This window comes from Clinocottus analis, unplaced genomic scaffold (assembly GCF_023055335.1).
Source record: "Clinocottus analis isolate CAN_PGR_092001 unplaced genomic scaffold, fCliAna1.0.p SCAF_13, whole genome shotgun sequence".
NCBI lineage: Eukaryota > Metazoa > Chordata > Actinopteri > Perciformes > Cottidae > Clinocottus > Clinocottus analis.
The window spans coordinates 6674382-6697950 of NW_027175854.1; the positions used below are offsets into that span (position 1 = coordinate 6674382).

Below are 23569 nucleotides of genomic sequence, written 5' to 3' on the forward strand. Positions count from 1 at the left end.
ACAGTCCATGCTGTATACTCCTGCGCATTGCCATCACTTTCCCCTTAAATCCCTCCGACGAGGTCAGTGAACTTAGAGCAAGTAAGTTAAAGTGCTCCGCTCCAGCTTCTTTATTGCCTTTTTTGTTATTGTGTGCAAGGTCCCATGTCGCTGCTTCATGTCACCACTTCTTATCGTTCTTCATTTGTTTTTAATTTTTTTTTAAATCAGGGCTCGGTAAAGAACTGCGCAATTAAATCCAAGTAAATCGATCATCAATAATGTATTGAGATGGAAAAGCAGGACGACTGTTTTTGGACGTTTGAGAAACTGAACTCTTCTGTTCATCGACGAGTGTAACCGTGATGTATAAAATGTCACGGCTCCTCATGCGAGTTGTCGTTGATGTATGTGAATTGTGTAAAAATGCAACACGCTTTACTAATAAGAGGAGCAAGCAAAAATACAACTAATTAGCTGAGTGTTGTTTATAAAGTTGGCAGAAACCACACACAGAGCCACACACCTGGACATCTCGCCATGGCCATCTGTCACAAGACCACATTTGCCAACAGTTCTCTGCACACAGTCGCTTTCTTGCCCTCACTGTCTGAACCGCAATGGCCATATTGTTCAGTCTGGCTCACACTGTATTTTACTGTGTATACAATTAGGTCTGAATAAGTGATTTGATTGTACAGGATCTGTTGTTGAGATTCAGTGAAAACATCTCAAGCTTGTTTTTACTTTTATGGTCATACTGAGGAGAGCAATGAGTGGTTTAATACATGCTGCAAAATATGTACTTGCATTTTAGCGCAGGACTAGTAATAGTACTAGTATTCCTTGACATACTAATACTACCTCGTGATAGGATGTATGTGGTCTTCGTTACCCAGGATCACTGGTGTGGGATCACACTTTTCTTTTTATCAGTGGTTCAACATGTCAAAAATGTTAAACTTTACACTCTAGATTGGATTTGTTTTGTAAATTGGCACAGCATGTTCTGCACATTTAGGCAAGACTGAAACTGGTACAACATTAAATATGTAGTAAATACTGTTAGCTCTGATTTATTCCCTGATATGTAACATTCACTTAATGTCAGCAGCAACCACTGCTGATATTCAAAGTACACAGCTGACAGCGCAGCTACAGACACAAATAGGTGACCATGTTATGGATTCACAGCTGGAAAAAAACAATTAAAAATGTGTTTTTTTAAAATTGGATCTCAAAGCGCTATTCCTTTATCGGACCCAGAGTGAGTTGCTTGTTTCATTTCTTTTGTGAATCACTGGGAAACTGCAGACATCTTGTACTATCTTGACTCATAGCGAAATAAGATCAATGAAATGTGTAACTTTAGACCTCGACTCCAGTTGCATGCAGTGTTTTCACGATTGGCTGAAGATGACGAGTAGTTCATTAATCATAGTTCAACCGACTGTGCGTTGAGGCGACACTCATTCTTCAGCGGCAGCATTGTGCCACCTAGTGTTGAGGAGAAGTATTACAAATGGCTGGCTTTACCACAATTTGAAAAGAATCAGGGACCATTCACAACACTATTATCACGTCTATATGACATCTTAATAACTAAACACACTTGGAAGATTGCAGTTTTTCCAGTAGAAAAATGAGAGAGTGGTCAGACATGATCACTTGTGATGTCTCATCTACTTGTCACGATCTAATACTTTATTGATTCATATGGGATCTATAAAGCATCTCATCAATTTGTTCACATTTTCCTTTGTGATCATAGGGAGCTGAGTAGCTCTAATGTTACCTTTCACATGACTAATGTCTACATGTGCTGGCAGTACCTTCCCCGACGAAGACACTCTTCCCAGTTCGGTGATGTTGTGGGACATTGCTTCTATTGAGCTTTAAAATATGTGCAAGCACGTCATCACTCTCCTTTGATATAAAAACCAGAGCACATAGTGCCAGCAGGTTGGCGGCAGTATCAAAAGATAATTGGCTGAATGACACAAATGCAGCTGATTTTAAGAAACCACATTAAACGCCTTGCTGTGCAATGTCTTACATATTCCACTGTTGGTTTCCTTATCAGTGACGAAGAATATATATATATATATATATAAAAAAAATATATATAAAAAAATATTGCCCGCAGCTGATTTTGGAAAGAGAGCGAAAAGAGGCCAGAGACAAAAGATGATGTTAGAGGGATAAAAGGATGAGGGGGTGAGGGAGGAGAGGAGGTGGTAAGTGAGGGGCTTGTACGCGAGGAGTTAGCATGAGATGGAGAGAGAGCGAGAGAGACTGGAAAATAGATGTTTTTTTTAGAGGATTTATGCGGTTGTTTTGCATTAAAACCATGTTAGACACGTCACAGCTGAGAGTGAAGCGCTATTCAGGGATCAGCCACAACACAACTCATTGAACCACTGAAAAGTGAATCAAGGAAGGGCAGTCTTCAGTGCGCTGGATATACAACTAACAAGTCCGCCTTTGCCCCTTCTCGTTCTTCTTCTCCTCCTCCTCTTCTTTAACTTTCTCTACGCTCTCGCCCTCTCCCACTCCGACATGTTTTTCTTCCAGCTCGTCATCATGTCCGGCACGGTGTTGTTGGCCTACTACATGGAGTGCACGGACCTGTTCAGCGTGCACGTGCAGGGCTTCTTCTGCAACGACGCCGAGCTGATGAAGCCGTACCCCGGCACAGAGGAGTCCGGCTTCATCCCCCCTCTCATCCTCTACTGTGTGGTGGCTGCTGCTCCCACCACGATAGTGAGTAAAAACCCTTTTTTTATTTGTATGTCGCCGCGGTGTTTAAAACCGTCATCTGCGTTTAAACGTTTTTCTCGGCGCAGAGCAACCATTTGTTCACTGCTTACGGCTTTTCTCTTTTGAAAGCTATTATTTTTCCTTTTTTCCTCCTTTTTCAACCTTAAAAAAAAGTATGTTGCAAGTCTTCAAACATATGCTGCTAACCTGCAGTGTGGCCTAATGACCTTCTGTTGTGACTGTTACGGATGAGCAGTGTTGAATTAGATATTAAATAAGGAGGACATCTGTGCCGATTCCAATAGATGCATCTTCTTTTAACCTACTGCAGTTGTCGGAAACCACTTTCTCTCTATATAGCTGGGAGAAAATGTCGACCTGTCTGACTGAAGACTGTTTTCAAATCTTTTCATGGGTCAGCAGAGAGGTTCAGTGACAATTTCAGAGACTGAACTTCTGGCTCTCTGTTCCTCTGAACACCCAAACTTGTTACCCGCTCGTTCGGCTGGATCAACCGGTGAAGTGTACAAGTCGTGACGTGACGACACATATTTTCCCCGGACTGTGATGCAATTTCTTAAACCGTGTTTTCCGCGGAGACTCACAGTCACCCAGGCCACGGAGTAGCTTCCGGTCGTCGAAGGGGAGTGGATTTCATGTTGTGTGATGTTGCAACCATTCATTCACTTGTTCCTTCAGTTGTGCTGAATGGAAGGGGGACACACGTGCTCTGGGGAAACTTCTTCAACAGCAACATGGAGAACGGTTGACTTACTGCCTATAAGTGTAATGAAACTCATGCCAGTCCATCCTCTCACGGCTGTTGCTTAATATAAATGCTTTGATTCTAACCACATTTTTAGTATGTCAGGTTCTGTTCCGGAATGTCAGGGTTCCATTCCAGAACGGAACCCTGACATTGCATAATATCCGGTTTCCATTCCGAAATGGAACCCTGACATTGCGTAATATCCGGGTTCCATTCCTGAATGTCTGGGTTTCGGAACGTCAGGTTCTGTTCCACAATGTCCGGGTCGTGTATCACTAGATTACGGCTGATTTTTTTCTGAGTGTGACGTTGATGAACGATATTCTCCCACAATGCGACGCCCAAAGAAAACGGAGGAACTGGGATAGTTCAAATAGATCGTGGAAGCAGCTCCAGCAGAAAAGGTACATAAAGACTCGTTGCCGCCGCTTTGTAACATGTAACTGTCAGTGGCCAAAGTTGCAGTTTCCCACTTTGCAAATATTGTAAAATGTATTGTTAATATAAAACAAGGGGAGTGTTGGATGAAAAAATACAAAAAATAACATTTACTGCTTATACGGTGTACGATGCCAATCGGTACGTGGCACACACTGTACAGTGCTGTGGTTTGGATTTTGGGGGGTGCACTCGAGGCGTCGCTAAACACATGGATGGGTCTTTTTCCCAGCAGGTGTTTGTACCTGCCGTGGCAGGAGAAGCACAGGTGTAATTAATACCGTTAACGATGGCTCTGTCTTCAAAGCGTAGCAGTCGGCGAGCATGAGTGCGGCCCTCATTAGCGTTATTAATTACACCTGTGTGTAATGGCGAATATCTTGTGTAGAAAGAATCTGCTGGAAATATTTTTTCTGATCACTGAATGAGCATAAACAAATAAAACTATTAGGCTGATGTAAAGCTGTGGGGACAGTTGTGGATGAATGTAGGGCAAAGGCTGCGTGTGCACTGCTGATTCAAATGAGGAATGGCAACTTGCGGCCACAAGGTGGCAGTCTAGCGCCACGTTTTTTTGACTCCAACACAGCACACCAGACCGCACCATATGTCTCTGGGCCCCTGGCGCCCTCCATTATTAAACGAGTGTCAAGGATTTTATGAGCACCTCCTAATGACTGTTTGCATGTTTATGCAAGTTGGAATTCATTTTCTCCGGCCACACACGGAGAAAAAGACAAGTCAATCCCCAGAACATAGAAGGAGCCGACGCTTTATGGTCAGACGCAGGCCCTCGGTGAGTTTGAGGATGGCGCAATGCTAAAATGTTGAGTACAGATACAATGTGTTGAAGAATAATAATCAACTTCGGCCTTGACTTTGGTTCAGGTGGAAGACAGGTGTCAAAAAGAAAATACAATATTTTAAAGCTGTAAGTGTGCAGCAATTAGATAATCATTTGTATTAATTTGCATTTTGAGCTGGTGAAAGCAGTTTTTTACCCCTTATTTACCTCGTCTTACTGTTGTTCACAAAACTTTAAAGTAGTTGCCAACTCTCTTTACTATTTTTACTTCAACATTTTGCTTTTGTGAACTGTGTGAGCCAACCATTCTTTCCTTTTGTTTCCTTACTGTGCAAATTGTGTACTCTTACAATCTAGTAAATGTTAAATGCATTATGTAATCTTTTTTGTCTATTAAGTGCACATATTTGCAGCATTTGAATAATTCATTAATAGCATTTCTTGAGAATGTGTTTTTATAGCCGACTTCTTCATCCTCTAACATCAAGATATTAACGCATACTGGAGCATGCCTTAATATCTTGATGGCGTTACAGACTGTAGTGTGTGAAACACGCCAGTCTTTCTCGAGCGCCACTCATCTAAAATTCAGTTTAGCACTGTAGAGTTCCGTAAAAGGGCTTTTAGTAGTGTTCTGTATGTCTCCCAGGTTCCTTTCCAAACAGACATCTTCCTTTTTCTATTACGATTTCAAGAGGCACTCAATCTGGGATGTGACTGTAAAAGATGTCTGCTTCCTGGACACACGCCACCCATTTATTTGTAATGAGATATTACCGTTCTGCTGCCTCGTTGTGTCTCCCTCTATTCTGTGTTTATTATCTGGGACACTTTGTTCTTCGCTCTCGGGCTCTAAACTTCGACTGTGGTTACCGGTATGTTAGGCTGATGCCAAACGTGAATTACCAGGACGTATATTACGCAGGTAAAACACACCCTTCAGCTTGCATTCTCTTTTTGCAGCTAATTGTTGTGCGGAGGCATCAGTGTTACACACCTGTGTGCACACACACTCGGCGACCCAACCCCCTCAACCATATCCCTGTACTTCTATCTTTGTGAGAAGACTCACTGTCGTAATGCATTCCCTTGCCCTTTATCCTAACCTTAACCATTACAAGTGAATGCATAACCCCAATACTTACATTCTTTAATCTACTTTAAAACCAAGTCTGAACCCCTCAAAGAGGCCTTTTGAAGAAGTGAGGACCGCCCACAATGTCCTCACTGTTACTGTTACTGTCACTGTTGTCTAAAACTCACTGGTCCTCGCAAAGATATATATATATAAATAAATTGGTTTAAAATCCAGAAGACGGTAGTTTTGACAGACTCTTCTGCACTGATTACTTCAGAGAAAAAGAAAATATGATTACAGGCTGATGTTTATGACAAGCAACATCAGTGTACAAGTTGGTTCCCATTACTCTTTGTTTGTCATATATCAGTGTTGTCATGTTATTTTTGGCTCCTACGCTTACGCAATATACTTTTTTTGTGAGTATTTTTTGTTAAACTCATTAAAAACTAATAAGATAAATCCTTTCCTCTTGTATCCTGTTTGTCCCTGATCGCGCACACCTCCTCAGTGCTGTGTCAGCTGTTCAACTTTTGTTTTACAGTGCTGGTCATTTCCCATGTTTCCATCATTCTCATTGGCCTATAGTTAATGACCTTGTCTCTTTACCCATCTGCATGCTATCCCAAACTTTTTAATTGTGCCCTTTTTGAGAGTGCTGTGTCAGGTGCTGAAGCTGTGTCACACACTGTATATCGCTCTGTTGTCACATGCGGCATAAACCAGCGGGGCAGCCAATCAGAATTAATGATGACAGGGATGTGGGCCAATTAGCAGGGAGGCAGTAATTTATACAGAATGTTCCACATGGCCGGACCAATGGGAGGCTGTAGAGGTTAGAGGGGTCGTTTTGATGCGTCGCACTATAAACTCGCTCGTCCATGGACAGGCTTCATAAAACTTGGTCCTTTACCCTCTACTCAATGAAAGCATGCTGTTGTTGTCATCCGCCAATTGTGGATCCAACAGAAACCATTGGCTGACTAATGAAAGGCAGCGAGCGGTAACCACCATGAGGTTTCTCTAGTTAAACTCTAAAGGTGCCCAGATGTCAGAAACGGACTGCGTTGAAGTTGAGGACGTGTAACGGATAATTCCGCTCCCTTTTATGTGTGTCTCGATGCCAATACTGACAATAATCAGCACGTTAAGAAGACGTTAAAGGAGCATTAATGGATTTTTTCCCCCTCTACTTCAGGGAAGCATAACAAGCTGTAAACACAGCAGCTTTATATATTATCACCCTATAAAGTGAACGTGTTAATGTGAATGTGAGCAAACCATTGCCTATTTACACTTGAGACATGATGCAAAATTAGCATTTATTCGGTGTCATATTTCTGGCTTCCCAGGGAGTGTCCAATATTCACTCTCATTTTAGTTCAGTTTTTTTGGTCTCCTATGACTCCTGAGGGGAAATATCTGGCTGTTTGTTTTTGCTGCTAAATGTTCCACTAAGATTTCCGACTAGTCGCTAACTTAGCCCATCAATAATTTGGTGGTGGTTTGCAAGTTTCTCTTTTTGACAGATTTTTTCCGAGGGCTAGTTATTATATTTGTTTTGTATTACATATTTCCAAAGAAACTCAAATTTAAAGCACTAAGATTAGTTTTTGTCCCAATTTGAAGAGATTATTAGATATAATTAACACTTTATTGTAACATTTAAGAAAAGTTCTCTGCAGCTTTAGGCGACATGATGATTATTAAAAAGAAAAGGATTGGATTAGTATGATTGAACAAACCGGAGCATGAATGATTTATGGTTTTTCACAGGGGACAGTTGTCACATTTAATATGTCAGTGATTAAAAATGTGGATAAGGTGAAATATAAAATGTATTCCTCAACACTGCGGGCACTAAGTGTAGTTTCACAGGTACTGACTTTTATGGACTTTCAAGGTTATTGCTGACCTGAGCTCCCATAAATCTGTAATACTCGTGGATGGGTTAGTAATGAATTAAGACAGCTGATGAACCAGAAGTTGGTTCATTTTGTTTCATTTCAGAGAAATTACTCCAGAGAATTGGATTTGTTTGAACCTATTCATTTTCTGCTCAGACATCACACACTTTCAGTTGGATGCCAAGTTATTTGGAGATTAATCAGTTCAGTTGTCATGTCATTTATTTGAAATAAGAGTGGGGGGTTACATGAGTTGAAACGAGACGATCAATACTTCAAGGAAATTACTTGTTGCTTAAAAATGTTCTAATTTAGTATGAGGGAATCACTGGATGGAAATGAACTGATTTAGATAAAGTTATTTTACATGTTTGACAGTAACTTAACTGGAGATAAAAGTAATCTGAGCACATTTAAGACATATTATAACGTAGATATCTTTGCATATGCATTCTTAAAACAAGTGTCAAACAATGTCATTTGTTCACTTTGATTTTCTTACTTAAAGGGCTTATGATCATTTTGGAACTTCATGAATATTTGGCGACACACATACATTTTCTCTGGTCAATTTTCAGAGTTTGGGCTATTTTGCTGCTTCTTTCAGACTTGTTGAGAGAAAACATCCAACATATTTAAGTGTTTACAGACTGAATAAAAAAGAAGTGGGTTAATGTAAGTTACATCTATGAGTTAAATGTGTTACCCTAACCACCTGAGGTGTCTCTATTTAAAGCAGCTACACAAGGTTTGGAGCCTGAAGTGAAATTAGATCATCTCCTGTGTTGGCTTGTGCACAAATGCATTTTGCCTTGTCACAGCCACTGCTCAGCCATAATGAAACCTCATGACACTAGTTCCCTGCCCTTCACAGTCACAGTCAGTTTGAATATATAAAGGCATGTTTTTTTTTTGGCTATTTTGCTTACGAAGCCGATGTTTTTGGGTCAATATGCATCCAATTTTTTTATTTTTCTATTTTGTATTTGCATACTTTATGTCAATCATCATCTAATGCAAGAAAAGTGTTTGAAAACTTTAATTCAGCCTTCTTTGTGCTGACAAACCCAGACAGGACTGAATCCAGTGCAGAGCTGTAAATCATTCATAGACTTTTTCATGTGTCTGCTGTCAGTCCCTCTTTCTTCTTCTTCTGCTTCTTCTTTTTTAGTTTCCCAACGTCACAAAATCAACCGCTCATGTTGCTTGTAGACACAAAGAAAGAAATATATTAGAACTGCATTCACAAGAACATGTGGACGCATTCACGAGGGACGGAGAAAAACACATGATTTTTCTTCTTTTTTTTTTTTTTTTACCTATCTTGGGGCTCAAAACAAACTCTTTTATGAACACACACACACACACACACACATACACAGACACAGACCAAACCCAGATGCGTACACACATCTGGGTGTGTACACACTCCCGCTCATAAACACACACACTGGAGACAGCTGGCAATGAGTCTCATTTTGTGTGTCCGGCAGCAGTTTTTCCATTAGACCTGATGTAATGTCCACACTATAATGGGCCTGAAGAAAGGCTGCAGTAAGACACAGTGGTTGATGTATACAGGACAGACAGGGGCAAAATGTCCCCCTACCCGGTAATGGGATGCTTAACTCAATGTTTTCTTTTCTTCCTTGTTTGCGTGCGTGTGCAGATTTTCATCGGAGAGGTGTCCATGTATGTGATGAAGTCGACGAGGGAAGCTCTCCTGGCCCAGGAGAAAACCATCGTGACAGGAGACTGTTGTTACCTCAACCCCCTCATCCGCCGCATCATCCGCTTCATCGGTAAGGACGTTTTCATGCCAAATCGCCCAAACTGCTCCTCGTGTGGATGGTTCCAGGCAGTGACCGACAACTCAGAAACTCACTACGTCACCATGTCCAACATGTCATACGAAGTCCCCTCACATGTACACGGAGGGCGCCGAATCAGAACGTCTACTTTTAATGTGGATTCAGTCACTGTTCTGCTGTTTAGCATGTATTACAAAACTGTGTAAGTTCAGTTTGTTCGGTTAACAGCTCATTAAAACACACATCTGAACCATCGGACATGCTTCTGTTGCTTCCAGTGATCCAGTAAGCTTTTAACCAGGAGGCCACATCCTGTGTATCATGGCTAAGCTGACAGGTGTATGTGCTATTCAGTCACCTGAGAGGGAAGCTCTAATCCAAAAAGCAAAACATTTGACCCATAAACCTGACGAGTCAGGGCTAAAGGATTTTGGTGTTTAAACGGGATACAAAATGCTCATTTTCGGTTTAATACTGTTTTAGGTTCTACAACAACATATTTACATGCTTTAATGTGAAAAAAAAAGATAATATTTCTCTCATACTGTCTGCTTACACCTGTATTCTCACCCTCTGTCTGAAACTCTCCCGAGCCCTCCAACCAAAAAAAGGCCAGTCTGCTCTGATTGGTTTACGAGAAAAGCACGGTAACTACCTAAGGTAGTTCTCTCAAGCTGTGCTCACCGATTTTATGTAGTGTCAAAGGTCAATGCATAGTGAAGGGTAAAATAAGAAAGTTTAGAAGACGAGCTTAACGTTGTCGGCCAGAGTGAGGATGACTGAAGCTTCCACCAACCAAACGTGTAAACAGGAGAATGTATGCAGAAACTTGAACGTTTGTAGAGCAGCAGGTTGTAAAAGTACAACGCACATGCCTGAAGCACATGCCAGCAGTGGAGCTACTGTGATACATTTGCTGCTTTTTGGAGGCAGTGATGCTCGGAAGTGGGACCGTGGTCTTAAGGGATGATGCGTGTCAAGATGAAGCTGCAGGGTGTGTGAGCCCTGAAGTGTATTCAGCAGGCAATAGCCTTAGCTTAAATGATCCAAGGGCTACAGTTAGCGACATGAAATGGATGTTAGCGACATCCAAGGATGACACGTCCCCTAATTAATACAACCTGTATGTCTTGGACTGTGGGAGGAAGTCAGGCAACCTGACACGGGGAGAAGATGTGAGGCTTATTTAGAACTGGTCATGTTGTGCGTTTGGTGTCACCGTGGTTGGGACCTGCTTTGATTTAATCTTAAACTTAGGTCGGTGAATTTGCTGGTCACGGATTTTCAATTCAATAACAGCAAACTGGCCAAACTGAACGAAATTCAGTAATTGAAAATAGCCAATTTGGATTCCAGCTTTGATGCATTTACTTCAGTTTCTCTAAAACTACATCAGCCACTGAAACGAAATAAAATGTAAACGTGTTGGATTGTTTGCTGAAAAAAAAAAAAATCCCCACACTGCTGTGTCACTGCTCTAAAAGACACCCGACCACAACCTTTTGAATTGAACTTTTCACAGCCACTTTTCCACAAAGCTTGACAAACTGACAGACTCTTTTCTACCCATTCCAGTAAATGAGGTCATCTGCTGGACTTAAGTGGCGTAATCAGAACCACATTGTTCATTCTTTTAATAATATCCCTTCAGTTTATAAAAAAAAACAAAAAACTCATCAGAGATTCAGTCGCGTTCGTCGGCGTGATTTATATTTCCGTCTGCTCCCGAGCAATCTCTCAAATTTGTAGGATCACTGGGGCTGTTAGTGTCCCGCTCTCCTGCTCCCTCCCATCTCCTCTGCTCTCACCCTAATTCCCCTTCTCTATTTCCCCTCAATGATGCCCTTCACACAATCGTGTCCCTGTACCCCTCACTGGCAACCGAACCCTACCACTCCCCCCACCTCAGCCCGCTGCAGCCCCCCCCTCCACCCCTCCATCCCAGATGAGAATACAAAGCAGAGTAATTTCATGGCTAAGCAGGCCAGATAATAAGCAGTCATATTTCACAGCAAAAGGAATGCAGACGCAGGCATTGGTTAGGGTCGGTGGGCTGAAAGTGTCAGTGCAATCATTCATAATAGATGCTTTTGTTTTGTTTATATTGTGTTCCCTGCCTGTTGTCCACTCTTCTTTCCTTCTGTATTAACTTTATTAGAGTCCGGCTTTTTTCAGGGAATAGTATTAACCTCAGATATCCTGGAGTTTAGCGCTGCCTCATGACAGTTGGGGTTTCAGTTTGTTTGTGCGCCTGTACTGGGCACCATGATTTAAGGGTGGGGCCTGAGCGACGCTTTCAAAGCTTTGTGTTGATGTGCCGTGACGTCGCACCGTGTGTCTGTGTGCCCCAGGTGTGTTTGCGTTCGGTCTGTTTGCCACCGACATCTTCGTCAACGCGGGCCAGGTGGTGACCGGAGGCCTCTCGCCCTACTTCCTGTCCGTCTGCAAGCCCAACTACACCGGCACCGAGTGCCGCTTTAACCACCAGTTCATCGTCAACGGCAACCTCTGCACCGGGAACCCCGTTGTCGTGGAGAACGCTCGCCGGTCGTTCCCATCCAAGGAAGCTTCGCTGAGCGTGTACTCTGCTGTTTACCTGACGGTGAGAAGAACGGACTTACTGAGCACTGTGGTGATGTTTACTGTTGATTGTGTTAATTGTGGAGAATTCAAAGCTGCTGAATTAAAATACACATTTCATTAAAATTCATTGTTTTCAAGTGAACTTGAGGCTCTAACGTTACTCAATTGGGACTGAATGCAATGATTTTACACACTGATTTCCAAGCAATCGGAGATGAATAGATTTTTTTTAAATTAATTTAAGTTATACACTTGATTTGTAATTTAAAAAGTCTCAGAGTAAGAGGCACTAATTGGTGTAATAAGGTTCTACATGGCACATCTGTCTTTGATGGAGGAATTGGCAAGGAGGGACTTAATGTTTCTGGAAAGTGTGTCATACGTTTCATATAAGCGTATAGGGTGGGTTCAGACATTTTTAGAAAATTGGCTGCAGGAACACACAAAGAATGGCTTTTTGAAGGGCTATTTGAAGAGCGGCAGTTTGATATGAGAGTGACGGAGGGGCTCAGCTGCTGCAAAGTGAAAGAGAGAGAAGAGGTGCAGATTTTATCAGCCGGAAAAAAAGAGGAATACAAGGACAGGTTATTGATGAAAAGAGGATTTGATACGCACAGTCTGGCGTGGGAGGAGGTAAAGGTTCAAGGAGTGAGAACATATGTAGGAAGACAGTGTGTTTTTAAATGCTGACAGCCTCCTCACAGCTTTCACTCACATTTAGAGATTCCTATATTAGGTTAATCTTGTAATCTTTTATTCTCTGTGAAAAAAAACTTTGTTTGGGAGAGGTATTTCACTCATATGATGTAAGTTTTTGACATCTTTCTTTAACAGCATTGGAGGCTTTGTGCTCTCACAAAATTGTAGAATATTTGATTCCATTTCTGTGGGAACACCTCCAGTTGCTCTTCACGAGATTTCCTCTGGTTTTTGTCTACCCAAAGAAAGAGAAAGACACAGTGAAGAAAATATAATATGCTTTTATTCCCACAGTCCATGGTCTGATTTATTCTCCCTTGTGTCCTCCTGTCCAGATGTACATCACCAGCACCATCAAGACCAAGTCCAGCCGCCTGGCCAAGCCTGTGCTCTGTCTGGGCACGCTCTGCTCGGCCTTCCTCACCGGCCTCAACCGAGTCTCAGAGTACCGAAACCACTGTTCGGACGTAGTGGCCGGATTTATACTGGGATCGGCCATTGCTCTGTTTCTGGTGAGGACGATGGAAGAGTGACATGTTTGGGGAGCGAGGGAGTAGAGGAGAAGAGGGGAGATGAGTATACCGAGGTGGATTCTGGTCATGACTTATTTTCAAATTTTCAACTTCATTTTGGAACTGACCCAAACCAGTAATTAAATGATTATTCTGGCTGCACCTCTTCGCAAAGCCTGTAACATGGTTTTGGTGCCAATTTTATATTAAGTTCTATGCAAATGTATGTCTTAAAATCTTACACGCAACATATTTAGTTTTGTATTAATTACTATTGATGAAGAGTAGCATTTACTCAAGTTTCATGAAGGCAACATAGGATGCAAAAGTTAGCTGTGTGTCAATGCAGCCACGTGCTAAACACTAATTTGGTAAAGGAGATGAAAAGAGCAGTTTGTGAAGAGGTGATAGAGGGAGAGGATGAAGCATGGTTTATACCGAGCTTGAAGGAGGTTCAGACACAGGTGAGTTGGAGAGAGAAAAGAGGAAGGATGCACTGGTTGATTGGGGGAAAAAGGAGAAGAGCAGAAAGGAGAGGAAAGACTGGGTTTCCACTGCGATGGATCGCTCCGGCTTTGAAGGAGCCCAGTGAAGAAGAGTAGTGGAAGTCACAAGGACCAAAAGTGAGAAGAAGGTCGAGGGAAGCAGTAGTTTGATATAGTGGGTGTGTTTAATTCGGAGGTGATGGAGGGAACCTCAACCTGAGCGCCCCTGTCCCGCTCTCTTTAATATTAAATCAAGGTGTCAAACAACCTTGCTTCCACGGAACAGTAAAATCACTTCGTCAGCATCTGATGTCATGCAAGTTTTTGAAATGCAGAGTTGAGGTTACAGGTTGTTTTTTTTTAGATTGAAGCGGAAAGCCCATGCAGGTGAACGGAAGAAGAAGGGAAACAAAAAATAAAAAGGTGAATTTAAAAGTGTCCGGGGCTCCACTAGATGTGACCTGCCACCGGGTCTCCGAGCTTCACAGAGAATGTTGATCTGGTGATGCGATAGGAAAAGAGAACGTCAAGAGATCCCCAATATTAGTGAACTTGCATTACATGGTAGTTCTTTTAGCTATTGTACAGACATTGCATTTAAAGCTACTAAATGTCAGCCTCAAACAAAACAGGGGTTCATTGTGTGAGAACCATGAATGTCTTCACTACATTTTACAACAAGGCTTTGATATTTCAGCGTGAACCAATTTGGTGAGGTGAGCAACTGAGAGGCAGACGTTGTCATTCATAGAGCGACGGCTAACATTTTATATTCTGAGAGCATATACAGCATGCTATTGTTTTTTGCTTTGTGACATTAAATATGAATGTTTGTATTGTGTTGCACCTAGATGCTCTCGACAATGATGTACAAAAAAGATATGGACAAAACCTTCCTCAACATCTCTGTAACTTGATAACTTATATGGAACTCAGTGCATTTGTGACATGATTGTTATATGTTATGGATGAGCTTAACATAAATGTTAAGAACACATGAATGCAGATGCAAAGATGATATTTTGAGAGTATGAAAGGGTTAGTGATGTGAACAGACAGGCACGTACAGCTGGCAATGACAGGTGAGGAGTTCACTTCCCAAATAAGACAGGAAACAGACAGCAGTGAGCTTTACAGACAGCCCAACGAGGAGGTGTTCAAATACTGTGGGTTTGTTCCAAGGATGAGCGCTTGTGAGGCAGATTAGGGCCACCGACGATGTTCAAATGATTTTAGCCTGAATAGATGGTTTCACAATCATCCTTGCGCTCGTCTTAGTTTGTCCTTGGACCACGAGGAGGATGAGCCACGCAGCAACCCACGACATCGAATAAAGGATATTAGCTTTCAATGAGTGATCTATAAAAATCGAGTCAGTGGTCTCCAGGGAGAGACGGACACAAGAAATCATCCCCTCAGCAGTTTTAAACCTGCTCATTTACAGCTTATCAGCAAACGGAGGACGGCAGCCTCTCCCCTACACATCGACCTAATGGTCCTGATGAAGATTATCAAGTTCTTGTCATCTGAAAACTGAGGCGATGTGATGGACTGCTATCTTGAGGAAAATTAATTGGTACAAGGAGAATAGAAAGCAGGTATAGCTCAACTCCCCCCCCACCCCCCTCCCCCCTGCTATCAGTGCTGACAGCGAGGAGATCTGAATGGACTCAAACAGCTGCCGTTGGTGTGGCAAGAGATTTGTCCTCTGCCAGCACATTGAGGGATCAGCGCTAAGCACTTGGTCGTTGGGCTCCAGGAGGATGTTGGAGACCGAGGTGTCCACTTGATCCAAGAGCAAGCAGAGGCACATGCTGACTGCCTGCCAGGTCTGATGGAGCAGTGTTTGGCCTGTCTCAGCATGGCCGACGAGGAAATAGAAAGGAGAGCAGTCTGCCCCGGTCAACTCTGATGCGCTCCAGTTGAGAGAAAAAAAAGATAGTGGACGCTAAACTGAATTGTATTTGAAACAAGCAGGAAGTCACTTCAGAACAGTCATATGAAAACAACAGGAAGTGTCAGTGTGGAGTTGAGCGCAAAGGGGTGTACTTTTGACTTGCCCATGATTTAACCTAATCAAACTTAGATTCACTGTGACGTACATTTTTTTTGGGAAGTATTCATATGATTTTTATGAAACGGTGATGCCGCAGTCTCGCTCCCTTAGATTCTCGCCCAGCAGCTGTGATTCATTTGCTTAGCTTAGGAGCGCTAGGGAAAGCCCTGTCCATGAACTGCCACACACACGGGAGCCTTGAGCATCTTCCGGCAGTGAGTCGCCCCGCTTCATTTTCTCCTTTGCCACAGCCTGAGGGCAACGGTCGGCCCGGGGGCGGACTCCCCCTCGGGCTGCCTTCTTTGATTAACCAGTCCATCGAGGAGTAAAGACATGTAGCAACCTTGGTGGTTTTTATACTGTTAAAAAGGTTCTGGCAACCCTCTACCCTTCTAAAAAAAAAAAAAAAGAATTTAAAAGTGACTGTAGATATGAATTTTCCATAAAACAGGTCGTCAGTTCATGCCACAGAGAAACACCCGGAGCATCTCCTTTGACTGCATTACATAATGGTTACATTTTGGTGACTCATACAGCGTTTGATAGAGCCTTTACACCCATATAAACTTTATATTACAGCGGTAGCTGTTTCCGAAGCGAAAAGCAACAAAAAAAAGGTCACACCGCTCCAAAAAAAGTCATGGGTGCTGTTAATTACTTTTAATTAGGTCCTAAAATCGCAGTGGCACTGGGGTTGGCAGACGGTTTTATATAATGGGATTTTAATATAGTTTATTAGGTGACGTTCTTTTTCAACAAGGGTGTGACTCTCGTGCTGCATCGTCTTGGGTCTGCAGATTCCTCTGTTGCAGATGTTAAATAACACTATGTCTGATGATAGAAAGTTATGATGTGTCTTGAGGGACCAGACTAGAGACTGGTTATATGAGCAGGCAGCCTGCAGTGCCGTGCGACTGTTCACATTATTTAGTGCAAGACGTCTGCATCAGGGCATGCGCTTTAGCCCTGCTAGCGGCATGGCTCTAGGGTTGGCAACGTCAGTCTGGCGGTCCACCACATTCATATGGACTAAAATATGTCAGCAACTATTTGATGGATAGGCAAGTATTTTTGTACAGACATTCATGCTTCCCAGGCGATCCCCTGACTTTTCCTCCGGCGCCACCAGCAAATTGACTTTTGTGGGTTTGAGTGTCAACAACTGCTGGATGGATTTGGTACACACTTTCATTTCCCCTCAGGCTGAATTGTGATCTGTTTGGTGGGCTTTGAACTTTTTTTTTTTCACCCAAGTCTTTGATTGATGACTACATTCCTGCAAGACAAATTACATTCCATCAGCCTCAGTTGACCGCTTTTTTTAGCATATTATATATATATATATATATATATATATATATATATATATATATATATATATATATATATATATATATATATATATATACCTACAGTAGCGTTGCCATTGTGCATCTAGCTCAAGACAAATGCTCAAAGTACATTCTCACAGAGCTGCTCCCATGGCTGAAGACTCTTGTCTTGTACAACATCCCAATGATTTTTCAAATAAATATGTATTCGGACAGTTTTCAGGGATTAAAGGCAGGAAAAAAAAAATAATGTGGCTAAATTTAAATGAAAACTTTGTCATGGATTAATTCAACTTTATCTCAAATAACCCAGCCTGGTTTAGTTAAAAGCCATAACACCAGACACGTCGTCAGAATGTCATAGCAGGAGCTACCTTTCCCATTCCCTTGACGTTTCATTTCCACATCAGCCTGTGTCACTAGTACTTTGCCTTGCCGTTAATGTTTAACTGTCCTCACACCTTACAGGGTATATGTGTTGTGAACAACTTCAAAGGCGTCCACAGTGCAGCAGCCAAACAGAAAACTGAAGACTACCGTGGTCTGCCTCTGATGACTTTCCCCCGTGTAGAGAGCCCTCTGGAGACCCTCAGCGCACAGGTACCTGAAAACACTTAACCTGGATTCCCAAAAACTTAATCTCTATGATGCACATTATGCTTCCCAATTAATTGGCAGAGCTCCCTCAAGACTGTGAGCTTACAACAACCTCGCCTTCAGAATTTAGCCTACTGCAATGTTTTGTAATTTCCCAGAATTCTCATGGAGAAAGGGGCAGTCACATATTTGGTTGACCGTGTTTTCTTTCTTTCTCTCTCTCTTTCTTTCTTTCTTTCTTTCTTTCTTTCTTTCTTTCCACACAAAGCAATGACACATGTTCAGAAGAACATAGAGGCATGACATTTTGCACTACACCCCTGTCCTCCTTTCCAAACGCACACAACCTCACAAAGAGCACTCGTGACACTGTTTGACAGTTATTTATTCTACTTCTCCATTTCCACGCCTTTTCCCTCTCCTGCCTACTTCCTTTTCGGATCTCTGTCGGTCCTTCTACCCCTGTCTCCATCCCCCCCTCCTCCCACCACGTCCATTTTCAGAACCACTCGGCATCGATGACGGAGGTCACATGACTAAGGGGGCAGCACCGGGTCACGTTTGCGTCTCCACAGCACTTCCAGACACAATGACGAGGACGCATGCCACGTGGCTCTGAATGCTTAACAAAAAACATTGCTGATATATCTGTTTAATTCACCTGAGGGACAAAATACACTATGTTTCTAACGGTTCTCATCTAGTTGGGCTATGCTCAATTCAACCTGCCAAGGCACATCTATTGCATCAGTGGCAAAAAAAAAGAAAGAAAAAAAGAATCACAAGGCAAATTAAGCACAGATTGTTTTTCCAGATATTTGGAACCATTTGAAACATGGGACATTATTTTCCCTTCATGGTGCGCTGTTTGTAGTTAGAGGACGGTGTTTTGTACATTTTGTATGAGCGAGTGCTGTAGCCTATCCTGATGGTGTTAAACCTGCGCACTTCCTGTCAGCTGACTCACCCTGTTTTACATCACATCCTGTCAGGTGACTTGCCTTGTCGATCACCACATCTATTCCTCTCAGTCTGAAAAATGTGCTATGGAAAACATATTGATGTTGTCGTTCTGTGATGTTTGTCATTTGTACAGGAAAAAAAAAGACAGAAACCTTCTTTTTATTATCTCTCTCTGTACATTAATTGACCGTGTCAGGTCATATTTTGTAAAGATTTTTGTCAATCTGTATGACTATTATGATCCATTTGGACCTGTTGCCTGCTGTGTAAACCTGGATATGTTTTGGTATCAGTTTAGGTGTTTTGGGGAATGAACCCTCTCCCCTATGGAGGAAATGACAAGGAAGAGTCGCTGACATCCTCTGATTCAGAAAATGGGGTTTGGCCCTTGTGGTGCCATGCTATGAGCCACAAAGAATATTAAATACGTTTGATTTCACACTATGAGCGCGTTTCACCCCAATTTCCTGATTCACTGTGACGTCAACAGGATGTGTTTCTACAGCGAGGTCCAGTGGGGCTAGCCTGTGCCAGATCCACCTGAAGATTTCACTGTGCAATTATATTTAACCTGAAATCGCAGTCCAAGACGTCCTCTTGAAGTACATGGAAAGAAAGAGAAAAAAAGACTGAAATGCTCTTCGGAGTGGCTGAGTGACTCACGTAAGGCCCGGCTAGCCCTTTTTTCTTTGGAAACCAGAATGACTCCTGCTTCACTTTTCCTCCTCGAGGCACCTCCCCCCGACCCACCAGTGGATTGTGATGCAATGTTGTGACTCCATTTCCCATTGGAAGATACGCCTAGCATGAAGAGAGAGGTCAAGATGTTTTATAGATATTCATGATTTCAATTATACTCATTATCATTGTGATTATAAACGTTTTTTTACTTTAAGAACAAAACAAGTGTTTCATTTGAAATGCTACATATATTTTTTCTTCTTCGTTTGACCACAAATTAAATAGTCAGTAGCAACAATGTGTTCTCTGGTCTTTTTCCTTGCGTGTCAGAGTACTGAAATGAAAGTGGTGTCTTTTGCCTGTCATAAATGAATCATGGCCTACATTCCAATTTCAAAGTTACATACAAAACTATTGAGGCAGGGAGTAGGACGCCATCAGTCTTACCAGAGTTACCTCTAAGTACAAAACATGTCTCCCTCTTTGTTTGAATATTTAGACATTTGTTTTCCATACTTTTTATTTGCAGACAGTAAATCTTCTGCTGATCAAATCAAACCTAAAGCATGGCTCATTTACAGCCTAAAGGTATAGCCCCATTCACATCATTTACAAGCACTGTGTATCCGTGTTTCTGTTTGCTGAGTGGCATATTCTCAGGGTGGAAGTGTGTGACCCTACCTCTATATATCTGGAGGGTACATGGAGTGTGTGCTGTGGGCAGTACAAAGTAGAGAGGTGGATGCGTACCAGGAGGCTCAGTTCAGGCGGGGACACATTCATACTTAAAATGCTCCTCAGGTATGTAATCAAGCATGTGATGAGTTTATCAAAATTGAGACTTTCTGGTAGGACTAGAACACCTTCGGGGTTCTTCTTGAACAAAAAAAACAGCTGACATTTATTGTGTGTGTGTGTGTGTGTGCGTGTGTGTGTGTGTGTGTGATTTCAAAGGGAACGCTTGATGCCTCATATTATTGCCTCTGAGGACATGATGGGAATGCGTTTCAGAAAAACAATGTAAAGACAGGCCCCCCCCCAAAAGTCAATGCATGTTTCTTTTCACACCACACCACACACCTGTCCAAAATCACACATGCGACTCAGACAAGTATTGGGAGTGAGCTTGGATATGCTAAAACCAGGATCTTATTTAGGTTTTCTGTTGATTCATCCGGTTACGACTGCAGCGACGGCACTGATGTTTATGTCACCGCTAAGCGAGGCGTACACACAGAGACACACAAAGGGAGCTGACGGCTCAGCCAGTGCACTTGCTCTTTTGCTCTGTCAGGTATTCATTTCAGCTGTGACAGCCTGCGCTTACCCTGCAGACACACTGGCTAAATAGATAGCAGTTGTGTGTGTGTTTGTGTGTGTGTGTGTGTGTGTGTGTGTGTGCGTGTGTGTGTGTGGCAGTATCTGACCGTGCTGTGTGTTTTTAAAATGTCATCCTTGGCTATTCGGAGTATGCCTTCTTGCCCAAATTGCTGTCCCCTAGCAATATGTGTGAGAAATAGTGCACTGACCAAATATCGTTACAAGGCGAGAAGCAAAAGGTTGGTTATGTGTGTGGCTGCAGGGAGTTTTTTAAACCATAATGGAAACAATTTAGATGGGATGAAATGAGCATCTAGAGGTGAATCTCAATGGCCGACTTGGAAACATTATATATGCATATTCTCCAGCAGATTGGTTGGCCCTGGATGGCAGCCATTGTTCTGTCCAGTATTTACTTATTGTGTGAAAAGCACAACCCTAAAGTAACTGAAGAAAATGGTATAATGGACAATTGAAACAGTTTCTAGATTATGGAGGCTTATTTACTTACATGTAATTATGCACAATGCAAAAAGACCTTTTATCGTACATTGTACTTTTTTTTAATATGTATTGGACATTTTATAATGATGTGTAAGGTAGTTTGACAAAACTGTTTCAATTAAGTTAAGTGCAAAGAGGAGAGGTACGTTTTTAATAACAGAACACATCCAAATGCAAACAGAAGACGCAAGAAAATATGTCTTGTCACAGAGGGACTGTTTCAGTGTGGTCAGTTGTGACTGATCAGCATATTCAATATAAAATGTCAGAGTTTGACAAGTGGTCTATGTTCATGTTTACATTTACTATTCGACCATGGTCTTGTACTGAATGGTAGTTCTGTGTTTGTTGTGTCCAGAGATTGCAAGACGAGCGGTATGATCCCAAAAAGGTGTGTAAAAAGGTATTGTTTTTGGGTCCCTGATTGAAAAGGCTGAAGACTCCTGGATTTATTACCATTGTATGTTTTCCTGCAAATCTAATATGAAGACAAAAAACATCCAGACCACGAGTCAAACTACGACAAGTTAACCGATGACTCGTAGGTGCAGCTTTCTTTAAGGAAATAGAAATGCATCGGTGAAGTGCAGGGCAACATTATACAGTGATCCCTAAAATAAGGTCTTGTCCAATGGTCCACCACAAGACGCCAACCAGATTTCTTGAAGAATATAGAGGTGTTTTGCTGAAGCTTTATATCTTTTTATCTGTTCTTTACGCTTAACAACTGCGCCACCAACCCTAAAAAAGACGCACCAAAAAAACATGGCCTAAGCCACAAGGCATCGTCAACGGCCAGAAACCTTTGGCCATCCAGGGTAAAAATCAACCAATCATAAGCAGGTGTAATTCTTTTCATTCCTCTCAAAGATAGAAGGTTTCAGCACAATGCCTTAACAACTGAACTTCAGGTCATTTACACTCTCAAAGAATCTCAACATACGACTCAGGTGAATTTGCTCATGAAGCTTAAGTACCAGTCTTCATAGCTATGCTGAAGGTTTTCATCATGGCAAGCACATCTGTACCATTGAGGAGACGAGGCACCGAGGGAAAGGGAAGAGGGGGGCAAGAAGAAGGAGAGGAGGAATGGACAATAATGTCAAATAAATAATTTTATAAATAAATAATTAAGGAATAAGAGAAGTGAATAAAATGGTGGAAGGGAGGTTAGGAAGAGGAAGGTTTGCACACCGCCTCATTGTCAGAAACGAGCGAGTGAGAACAGATTTGGTTCAGGGTCCCTGGTTCACCTTTGTCCAATGCCTCTCATCTGAGGAAATCTCCCATTCCTAGTTGTCAGGAAATGTTCTACCGGAGTTATAGAGCAGGATCGGTTCCCTGGAGAACGTTTCAGTCCAACGTTGAGGGGAACTCCTGAACCTACCGGAGGATTCAACTCCAAAAAAACATTGAAGATTCCAGCTCCAAAACCCATTCTTTTCCTTCGCCGAGACAGGAGGTTCTGAAAACACGTCCCACGTCTAACCAGAAAAACTTCAGTACTCCGGGAGTGTGTTTTTGTGTTGGTTAGTCTGCTGGTGGGACTGGGTATACTGAACAAACTGGTTGGACTGGTGCGTAGTGGGCTGACTGGATGCAGTCTGGTTTGCTTGATGGTTTTCTGATTGGTACTGTTCTAGCTCTCGCTTCCTCCTCATAGCTGTCTGCAACTGCTGTTTGATTACGAGGATTTGACCCTCCAGTTCGGACAGCTCCTGCACCAGTGGGCCGCCAACCCCTAAGCGTGCTAGCCCCTGCCCGGAGCACCCCTGGCCCGGGCCCAGGACTTGGCCCAACCCTCGCCCTAACAGGTCAGTGCGACCGTTTGAGTTGGTCACGATGGGCGGGTGTTTCTCCATGAGGGGAAGAGAGTGAGGATGAGGCAGGGAAGATGGGGATGGTGGTGATGGAAGGTCCTGGGAGGATCGGCGCTCCAGGTCATTCTGCATCTCTTGTGGAAGGACTCTGCGCCTGTTGCAGTGAGAGGACTCTGCAGGATTCCAAGACGCTGACTGGTTGTTTCCCTCATTGCACCTGCAGATAAAACAGATACATCGAGAAATATCAGGTTGTTTATCAAAGATTTCCAATGTGGGAGATTGTGTATCATCTGATGCCATCTATCCAGGCTGAATCCTATGAGGCTCAGATTGTATCACTCTCCTCAAGACACACAGATGACGCTGACACCTATTTGCGGCTGCACATTCAAGATCTTGATAACAAATATTAAGTGAAGACAGATTTTTGCGAAACTGCTGTATGGGAAAGTTCCAGACTATTAAGAG

At 42.5% G+C, this 23569-nt stretch overlaps 2 protein-coding genes across 4 annotated transcripts in view; one reads left to right on the forward strand and one right to left on the reverse strand.

The window, feature by feature from the left end:
* Positions 1 to 19764, forward strand: part of plppr1 (phospholipid phosphatase related 1) — a 44424-nt gene extending 24660 nt beyond the window's left edge. For 2 of the 3 annotated variants that reach the window (XM_068574345.1, XM_068574344.1), the window contains 6 exons: positions 2554 to 2742; positions 9406 to 9538; positions 11899 to 12149; positions 13165 to 13341; positions 17682 to 17813; positions 18314 to 19764. In XM_068574345.1, coding sequence (XP_068430446.1) covers positions 2554 to 2742; positions 9406 to 9538; positions 11899 to 12149; positions 13165 to 13341; positions 17682 to 17813; positions 18314 to 18346 — 915 coding nt within the window. In that variant the 3' untranslated portion in view covers positions 18347 to 19764. The other variant, XM_068574346.1, reaches the window with a different exon arrangement.
* Positions 19765 to 21355: 1591 nt separating this feature from the next.
* grin3a (glutamate receptor, ionotropic, N-methyl-D-aspartate 3A) overlaps positions 21356 to 23569 on the reverse strand; it is a 40224-nt gene continuing 38010 nt past the window's right edge. Inside the window, exon 10 of the mRNA XM_068574871.1 lies at positions 21356 to 23315. Within this exon, the coding sequence (XP_068430972.1) occupies positions 22778 to 23315 (538 nt within the window). The 3' untranslated portion in view covers positions 21356 to 22777. The remainder of the gene's footprint in view (positions 23316 to 23569) is intronic.